Source organism: Phalaenopsis equestris, unplaced genomic scaffold (assembly GCF_001263595.1).
Source record: "Phalaenopsis equestris unplaced genomic scaffold, ASM126359v1 Scaffold000517, whole genome shotgun sequence".
Lineage (NCBI taxonomy): Eukaryota > Viridiplantae > Streptophyta > Magnoliopsida > Asparagales > Orchidaceae > Phalaenopsis > Phalaenopsis equestris.
This window is the reverse complement of record NW_018164957.1, coordinates 1,034,189-1,044,898: the sequence shown is the minus strand read 5'-3', so window position 1 is coordinate 1,044,898 and position 10,710 is coordinate 1,034,189. Positions and strand designations below refer to the sequence as shown.

The following is a 10,710-nucleotide window of genomic DNA, read 5'->3' as shown; positions in this document are numbered from 1 at the left end:
GTGAGATGTGGTAGGTGGCGGTGCCACATTACAAAATTGCCCTTTTACCTTAGTTCATTAATTGGGGGTCAAAATAACAAACATAATTGTAAAAAATCATGAAGTAAGATGTGATGTGCAAATATAAGTTTGTGCATTATAAAAAAATATATGCAACAAGTTAAAATAAGTTCAGTATAATAAATCTCTCTTACTCCCACATCCAAGTAAGAAACAATTCAAACATTGGTCAACTTTGATTCGAATCATGCTTAAAAAAGGTTTGATTTGGATTCAATCAAGTTTTAATTTGGATTCAATTTAGTTTCGAACATAGGTTAGAACAAAATTCAAATTCGAGCTTGTTCAACTTAGTTTAGATGGTTGGACTTCAAAAAAAAATTTCTTCTCTCTTCTAAAGCCACTTTTGACTCGTTATCATGTTCTCCTCTTCTACTTGTTTTCTCACTCTTTACATCTACTCCATATTTACACTCAAGAAGGTCTCGGATTCCACTTCATAAAATATCTCCTATCATCTCTTGTACTTCTATCATGTAACCCTTTGAAATGAAGCCTTCAGATCTAGATCCTTCCATTGCATTACAACAAGATAAATGACATGTTATGATCTTAATCAAACTTTCATGATATTTAATTATTTACCCTCGTTGCATCTTCATTTTGTTATGTCGTCATCTCTATTTTAAAGGACGGATGTGGAAGCACTTTAATATACTTTACAGAAATAAAGAATGGATGTTGAAATGAATACTCTCCAAGGTCAGCATACCTTAGAAATTGTTCAGATCAAGCCAATTTCTTGCTGATGGGATTTTGCTGTCAAGTTTCCACTGATTGGTACAAAGCTTAGTTAATTGCCAAAGAATTTCCTATGTCCATGGGATTATATTTTGATGCTTTATCTTTGGTCTCCAGAATAAAATGTCAGAGATTGGATAGAATTTTGCATGTTTTCTTTAAGTTAGTTTCTATTCTAAAGAGAAATTATTTGATATTTTAATCTGAAAATGTGGAGAATTTATAAATGTGATTCCCACATATTGTTACAGCCTTTATTTTACTAGAATTCTCTCGAACAAATGAATATGTGGTTTGATTATTTTGATTATGATGTCATAAGGACTTGTGACCGATATGATGCTTATAAAATACTATAGCTTTTTAATCTTTAATGAATCAAATGATCAAACCACCTACTCAAAATGATGAATGGGATAATAAAATTGATGGAATAATTATGTTAGAAAGACACTTGAAAAGGACAAATTATAAGCATGAAGATACATTACAACCTGCATCATCATATTAATAAAAACTTTAAAAATGAGGCATTTCGGTATTATGATTAAATAATTTTTGTTCAGAGTTTTATCTTTTTAAACATTTTCAATTTGATGGGAAATCATTAAATTACTAAATCCATAATTCATATATTTACAAAACCATCATACATGACTGGGAGGAAAGCTACATAATTTTATTTTGTTCTTAGATAGAACTTCTTTTTTTCATGACTTGCTTAATTTAATTTTCCATTTTAGCATATCTCTTTTTTTTTTTTGGTAGCTACTTGGTTAGCATATATATGACTATCATCAAATTCAAATGGGTCATTTGAGAACTTCAATTAAATAACACAGTATTTCTTGCAGATCTCCCACCAGGTAAGGAGGCGCTGGATTGGAATACAAGGATGAGAATTGCAGCGGGTGCAGCTAGAGGGTTGGAGTATCTACATGATAAAGCGAACCCTCCGGTCATCTATAGAGATTTCAAATCTTCTAACATATTATTAGATGAGGGGTTCCATGCAAAGCTCTCTGATTTTGGACTTGCAAAGCTTGGTCCAGTTGGCGACAAGTCTCATGTTTCAACTAGAGTGATGGGGACTTATGGATATTGTGCTCCAGAATATGCTATGACAGGGCAGCTGACAGCCAAATCTGATGTCTATAGCTTTGGAGTTGTCTTTCTGGAGCTAATAACTGGAAGAAAGTCCATTGACAGCACAAGAGCACATGGAGAACAGAACCTTATTCGCTGGGTATGTTTCGAAATCAAATTTTGAAATGAATAGAGTTGGAAGTAATTAGGATGGTTAGTTCTATCAAGTTCCTATATTTAGATTAAAAACTATTTATATTGAGAAAGTCCCTTCTGCCATTTAGGTAGCATATATGTGAAATTTGTTCGCTTTGATTATTTGAGTGTGATAGAAATGAGAAAATTGATTTATTTATAAAGCATTGATGGATATATTGAGAAAAGGTTATATCCAGTGATAATATAAGCGACATCTATTAATAGAAGTTTTAGTAGTTTTTGTTTGTTTAATCATACAAAATAGAGTGAAAATGATGCATTTAATTTTTTTATTAATAAAGACATTATTTGACATCGCTTTTTGGAGGTTTTTTTTAGAAAAATAGCCATTAAAAATCAATATCCTCTGGATGATTTTTTTTCTCTTAAAAGTTGCTTTTAGAAAATTATGTTTAAAACAATGATGATCTTTTAATAGTGAAAGTAGAAGAGCATAATCTAGCCCAAATTAGCACAAAATTATTTTGGAAAGGTTAAGAAGTAAAATCAATAACTCAAACCAACATGGCTAGAAATCAAGATTGTGAACACCAGAGCGGACATTGAACCAGCTGAAGAAAATGTTCAAAGTTCAATGGTTCAACCAGAGTTGAACAAGATAATGTAATAAATATTTAAATTATTTTAATATAGCTTAAATAATAGAATAATGATATATTAATATTAATTTTATCTATTCAACAAATAATATTTTAATATAAGGCAAAATTTTGATTATTTTGAAAGATAATTTAAATAAAAAATTTAAAACATGACATTATCTCTATTTTTAGTTTAAATATTATATTTCTAGTCTTTCAATCACAATTAAAAAAAATAAAATTGGATAATATTTGAACCAAACCGATTATTTAGAAATCGAATCAATTCACTAGTTCATTGGTTCAGCCCCGGCTTTAACTGGTTCAATCTTGATTTTATGCAGAAATGATTTTGAGCTTGGATCAAGCCTGCTAATTGATCAGTTCACGCTTGAACCATTCGAACTGGATGGTCCTGGCTCGTTTTAAAACCCATGCTAGAAACTATAAAGAGAAGGTTTATAAATTGGAGTTAACATCACAGAGTACTTGATAAGAATAAATGAAGAGGAAAACTCAATAGCTGATCCTAAATATTAGAGCAGGATTATTAATAAAGAAAGGATATACTCGCAATAAAATTTTTCACATAAGCGCAATTCACATTTTCTTTTGATTAGGTAGACTAATATAAATATAACCAAGCATAAGTATTTCTAACTCTCTCCACTTTGGTTAGCCCACCTAAAGTGAGCCCTAAATAAATTTTGTTGTATAATATTTTTGAAGTATAGAATTACTCTTAAAGAAAACTAATGATAATGATGTTTGTTCTTTGCCAAAAGTCTTTTGGGCTTGTGTTTTCTATTTTCGGAGTAGGGCTTCAAAGAATCAGTGGATTTATAAACCTCTACATTCACAGAGGGGGAATTTTATGTTGCATCAAACATTGTCTGCCAAGCGTATTATTTTGATTTTTCATACTATACAAACATTACAAAAGAAATTATTTTATGTAAACTTGTGCCTAAAAAGCAAAACTAACTTTATGGAGTTCCTTGCAGGCCAAACCAATGCTCACTGACCACAGAAAGCTTTCCAAGCTTGCTGATCCATTGCTCCAAGGACGATACCCAATGCGTAGTCTCTACCAAGCCGTTGCAGTGGCGTCCATGTGCATCCAAGAGGAGGCAACCACTCGCCCACTCATTGCTGATGTTGTTACTGCACTGTCATACTTAGAATCACAAACCGATGAGCCCGCAGGCGTGCCGGTTTATAGTCAACAACAGAGTAGAGGATCGAGGGAGGAGAATCTCGGACGAGGGAATCATGAGGATAGAAGCAAGCGGAATCTCTGTGGGATCGAGAAAGGTGATGTGCCGAAGGAGATTGGTAGCATCACGAACAAGGAGATTGATAGGCAGCAGGAAGTGGCAAAGGCAATGATGTGGGGAGCAAACTGGAGGGAAAAACAACGTGCTACAATGTAGGATGCTCTGGCACTTTGATTGTGGAAGACTAGAGATTTTTATAGACTCGCACATATCAGTAAATTATGAGCAAAATGGGGGATGCAGAGTGGAACATTGTGTATATTGTTAGATGGGTTTTTAACAGCAAATATTGCATAATTCCACCGTATGTACATTGGATGCCGTAGGTGCGGCCAGATCTGCCATTTTTTTTCTGCACTTCTTAGCCGTAGATGTACATACGATTGCACGTATGTAATATTTCATGGGGTTTTAGGGAGGAGTGCATTAGTGAAATTGTTTTTGTTGGGAACATTGACTCTGTTGATATGCTTCTTATGTTAGTAAAAGTGAGAAATTTGTTGGGAAGTAGGATATTGATGCTTTCTTTTATTTTTAACCCTGAAAATCTTTTGTATTGTTTTGTTTTTTTGTTCTCCTCTAGCTTTTAGTTATAAGAGGATTATTGTGAGGAGTACTTTAATGAATCACAACAATTTTACTGTGTCAATATTAAATGTTTATTTTTAACTAATCTCGGAGGAAATTTTATTCATCAAAAATAAAAAAAACTAGGGGTAACGACCAAAAAAGACACCACTACCCAAACAACTCATGCAAAAAAGAAAAAACTAAACGACCGAAGAACACGTACAATTCATATAATAAAAACCTCAAAGACTATTATCAATACAAATATAATGAATTTTTTAAACAATCACTCTTAATCAAACGTGTTAACTCTAGAGGAATCCTAACAGAGAAATTGAATTCTTGAGTCACCAATCCTCATTTAGCAGTCCAATTAGCGCATTTATTCTCTTCTCGATGATAAAAAGTCTAAAAAACCTACACAATCGTAAGGGAAGTAAAGATTTTTTTCATAGAAAAAATAAGAAATCAAGGATACTTTTTCTTTATAGTACAAAAGTTTCAAAGTTCCATTAAATCCATCTCAATCTCAATGTAATACCAACCGCATTTAATTGCTAAGAAGAGGGTCATAATTACAATTCCAGCTGCAACACAAAGAGGAGTATCAGTCACAGTAGGAGTAAAAGACCAAAACAAACATTTTCCTATAAAATTATGACATCCCACCAATACCGACATATAAATTATTCCAACTACCATCAATATTAAATTTTAAACTACATCTCAATAGTTTTTTTCCAAAAAATCAACTTAGTCACAGGTTTACAATAATCTGAAATCACAATATTAAATTTATCAAACTTATTTATCTCATATAATCCCAAAGGTTTCTTTAGAACCTTAAATTTGTAAACTTGAACAAAATTGAACTCACTTGCTCTTTAGAACCTTAAAATTGTAAACTCAAACATCATCGAACTCACTCAAACATCATCGAATTCACTCAAACATCATCGAATACGCTCAAACTTTAGAATTTCAAACCCTCTTTCAAACCAATCTAAAACAACCAAATTCTACCACATAAACTCTGTCACTTCACTTCCTCAATCACACTGAAATAGAAATAAAACATATTGAAGGACACCTTTGACTTGTGCCTCACTAACAGCTAGATCACACATATACATAAGCACAGCTAGTTGTCACCTCCACATGGTCGGAGCTTTGGCTCCATCTTTGAAGTCCCCGGATGAATACTAAGATTGATATGTGCTGAATATTTCTGATTAATCATACTTTGACATTTAACGTCTAAAATAAGAAAACATTCCAAATAGCCGTTTCATGGCTCACGTCAGCTATATTCAAACGCAAATTAAAATAATAATAATTCATGCCAAACCTTGAGAAAATAATATATAGCTGACGTCAACCATGCTTACACGTTAAAAGTCAAAAGGAATGATTAATCAGAAATAAATCACTATATGTCAATCTCATTAGTCAACAGGTGACCTCAAAGATGGGAGAAGATATGACCTCAGGATGCATCAGATTTTCAATTATTATCTATCATATGTACAGTCCACTTTCTCTTACTAAAAAAATTAAATAATTTAATATGCGGTGAAATTGGACTGTATACGTAAGCAGACAATGATTAGAATCCTAATGCATCTGATATAATATATTTTTCAAAAATAGAGCTATATATCAGAACATCTGGAAGCCCTCAAGGATGGCGAGGAGATGACAACTACTTGTTTTTGTGTTTAGGGATATTCACATCGAACGTATACTTTAACACATTTAAACTTGGGAAAATTATTCTGTCAGGACTCCTAACGTAGAGAACCATTCAGAGTCCAATGAAATCACGTCACGTGGCAGTGACAGAAAAAGAATAAAAATCAGTCCGGTAACATAGAGAAATATTCCTCCCGTATTATTCCGTGTCATTCAGGTGTTATTGTATGTTATTTAGGTGTTATTGTGTTCAGGGAATATTCTCGGTGTTATAATAACACAATAACACATCAATAACACTTAAATAACGCACAATAACACCTGAGTAACACGGGAGGAATATTCTCTTGTGTTTCCCGATAGATTTTATTTTTTTTTCTGTCACCGCCATATGGTGCGATTTCATTGGACTTCAAATGATTCTCTAAGTTAGGAGTCCTGACAAAATAATTTTCATTAAACTTAAGTACCATGGGGTCAATAACAATTTTTTATTAGGGGCATGTACGAACATATACTACGTACCAATTCTTAAATTCTTACTCATCTAACACTTAAATTTTGGTTTTTACAATTATGCCAACTTTTTCTTTTCTTTTCTTTTTTCCTGCAGAAGATCGTAAATATCTGTGATTATTTTATCTAAATTAAAATATTTGCACTTACATTCATGCGCCAGATACAATTATTTATTTAAGTATCACTCAAAATTGGAAGAGAACTTATAAATTTAAACCAATTCTTAATGATCTTAAGAGTTTAATTCCAACATTAAACTAGTGTAGTTTGCAAGTTCATTTAAAAGATGTGGGTGATAATTTTATAAATAAATATAAGTTCAAAAGTAACAATATAAATATTCCTTCTAATTATTGCCCAATAGATAAATTGTAAGGAGGATTTTGATAAAATATCCACTATTAGTATACATGTTGCTTCAATTAGTCACAGGTAGGGCTGTCAAAACGGCTCGTTGTTCGCGAACAACTCGTGTTCGGCTCGTTAAGAAGCTCGTGTTCAGCTCGTTCGCTAAGTTAGCGAGCCGAACAAAAACAACATGAACCAATACTACTAATCAATTATATATATATCTTTGATGAGTAGTATTTTTAAAAAAATTAATTGACTACAATGCTACAAAGATTTATAATCAATTAAAAATATTAATGAAGAAAATAGAATAAAAATTTTTAAACTAGATTCAAATGATGTTTTAAATCTTGCCCCAATCTTTAACATCTTATGACTACGTGATTAGAATTGTGAAAACGACTCTTTGTTCGTGAACGGCTCGTGTTTGGCTTGCTAAGCAAACTAGCTGAACACGATCACACTTTTTGAGCTCGAAATATAAACGAGCCGAACACGAGCGAGCCTTTGTTTACACCTCTAGTCATAGGCTCACAAATAAGAGAGAAGATTAAGTTAAATTGCTCAAGAAAACAGTAAAAATAACATTTTTGTCCACAGTATGGCTATTGCTCATGAATCAATTAGAACAATTTTCAGAGAAATATGACAAAATAGCTATTTTAAACACAAATATTTTTAGCCCCCCCCGGACACATAATTAAGAACCATGATTAAAGATTTTTAGAACTGTGTTTAAATAACATTATTAGTAGCCATAAGAGAAACTTATCACTATGTTTAACTTCACATTTTAGTGGTAATATTTTTGTATAGATTAGAAAAAGAAGGAAAGAACACACTAGCTTTTCCACTACTTCTCACTTTCTGATTTCCTCTGCATGAACTCTTTCAGAAGGCCTTTGCTCTACTTGCTCGCATTTGTCTCTATTTTGGGGTGGATGTCATCCATCATAAAAACGATCAAATTTAAATTCATAATTAACGTTATGAAAGTGCTGAACTCGTAGCATATTGGTTGGAAAAATATTGTGAAAAATCCCGAGGGTCGAGTGTTCATCCTCGCAAAAACATAAATTACTTATTTTGAAAAGCTTTGAATATCATGCAATATAATATTTGAATAAAAAATCTTAAATATGTGATCAAATACATTGCACATTTGTTAGAAACAAAGTGAAGAATCCTAAGGAGCTGTGTTAGAGCGCTCACTTAGCCCAAAAGAAAAATCTTAAATATGAGTTAAACACTTATGTCAAATAAAGTATTAAACTTATGTTCATAATCTCATCCATAAAATCAAAGATTTCATATCCAAATAAAAATGTTATTTCAAAATAAAATTTGACATAGCTTGAGAACAGATAGAGACAACAACTACTACAGGAATTTAGCTTATTACCAACGGACAAATGCCGTTTGTAATAACGTAAAAACAGTAGATAATATATTTATCGATAGCTAAATTGACGTAGCAAAAATGTCATGTGCTTTCTCTAATGTCTGTCAGTGTAATAGAATAGTTAGCATACATTTAATGAAAAATAAGATTTAACTAAAAAAATAAATCTTATCAGCCTCCTCTTATACTCCGTACATGGGAGCACTCCACCGGTGCGCATCGAGACCCCCGTGCTCCCGCAGTCAGAGCGACGATTTTGCTTTGTCTGCTCCCACTTTTTCTAATACTCCGAAGAGTCACATGCCTTGGGCAGTGCAGCAAACACATGCTCGCTGAGCCACAAAGGGCGCTCACGTGTCTAGCATATATCGCCGAATTGGTTGTGCAGATGATCGCCCGTCTTTTGCTAGAAGTTCCTATGGATCTATTTCTCCTCCTCGGCTGGCTAGAGCCATTATTTTTGTAAATTGAATTAGAAATCATTAAATTCATAAAATAAAATACATAACTATAATTATTGTGTTAAGAATTTATCGTAAACTCCCAAACCACATATCGTGAACTGTCATCGGGATCTTCCTCCAAGATAAATACAATTGGTCTTACTTGCTCTGGATTAAGTCAATGATGGAATGATGGCCTGTGTTGGGTACTAAATTTGAAAATAACATATGATTCATTCTCTATTAAATTAAAAAAAAAAAACTTAAGGCAGTAATGTCAATATTAAATTAAACCTTGTGTTCCCTACTAGCCATAGTTGATGACAGCTGCCCGTGCTGCTAACAACAAATGATAAAGGTGTTGGTGGCATCGTGGTTGTGGTTGGTCACTGTGTTGGTTTCATGGTTGAGACTGGTGGTAGTGGTGGTGTCGTGACTAATAGCGGTGGTGTTGTTGTGGCAAGTGGCGGTAGTGGTGTCATGGTCAGGACTGGCGGAGGTGTTGGTGTGATGGTAGGGATTGGCCCACATCCATGACCTTGTCTGCTAAAGGATTTCCGCAAGGTGGCACGTCCCCCGATAGTGGAAAGACCGTCCCTTCCTCCAGAAGTCATCTATAAGCAAAAAAAGTAAATTTAATTAGTGCATCTACATATTACTAAAAATTGAAAGTATAATAATATGAAGTAAGAAGAAAGAAAGGGAAACACTAAATTGCATGCAATCTATAAACTGCTAAAACTGAAAGTACAAGAGTACGCATTAAACGGAAGAGAAAACTGTAAATTACATTCTACAAACTACTAAAACTGAAAGCACAAAAGTACAAAGTAAAAAACAAAATAAAACTTACACATCTTAATTAACCTCCTCTAATGAGTCACTTGAGAATATAGTAAAAATTATTTCATCCAAACTATCACCAAAATCATGCTCATCGATGTCAATTTCTTTGTGTTCGTCATTTGCATCCACTAAATTTATCTTTTTATCGATAATATCAAGTGGAACATAAGAATATATCATGTCTATTTTATGTTGAGTGGGTTCAATTGAATTATGAATATCAATAATCGTTGTAGGTTTACCGACTATGACTACTACCCACTCAACTTTGTCACTTATTCAATAGGGATATATAATATAAAATACCTTCAAAACTGATTGAATTTTAATGAAGGTTGGAATTCATCACAATTCAAAAAATCAATCTCAGCAACTAATGAAGATCAAGGAAGAAATATAAGTTTATCAACAACAATTTAACCATAAAAAATAATGGCTAGCTACACAAACTCTATCTCAAATATATTCATTTTGCATTTTGTCATATGAATCAAGCCACTTCTTCATCTAAGCTCTCTCATCTCAACAAATGCTTCTCTTTTAAATGCCAACATTCTCTACCATAGAACATTGCAGATCTCACCACCATCTTATAAAATTTTCCTTTAAATTTAAGTGGTATTTTATATCACACAATAGACTGGATGCATTTATCCACTTTAACCAACCAACTTGAATTCTACTAATAACGTCCCCATCTATATCACCATCACTTTGAATAAGAGAATGAAGACATCCAAATCATTAACAAATTTTAATGATTTGATCACTCATAGTTAACTAGAGCTACTATTATTAAAATTACATTTCAAGTATTCAGTTCAAGATCTACTCAAAAAAAGGCCTTCAAACTCCAATATCGACCTCCCTAATTTTAGTTTTTCATAAACAGTTTTTCTAGTCATATCAACAAGAAGGATATC

At 32.7% G+C, this 10,710-nt stretch overlaps 1 protein-coding gene across 2 annotated transcripts in view; it reads left to right on the top strand.

Moving 5' to 3' along the window:
• LOC110028637 (probable serine/threonine-protein kinase PBL7) overlaps positions 1–4,466 on the top strand; it is a 15,278-nt gene extending 10,812 nt beyond the window's left edge. For both annotated transcript variants that reach the window (XM_020730568.1, XM_020730567.1), the window contains 2 exons: positions 1,656–2,047; positions 3,692–4,466. In XM_020730568.1, coding sequence (XP_020586227.1) covers positions 1,656–2,047; positions 3,692–4,120 — 821 coding nt within the window. In that variant the 3' untranslated portion in view covers positions 4,121–4,466. The remainder of the gene's footprint in view (positions 1–1,655; positions 2,048–3,691) is intronic.
• Positions 4,467–10,710: the final 6,244 nt, after the last annotated feature.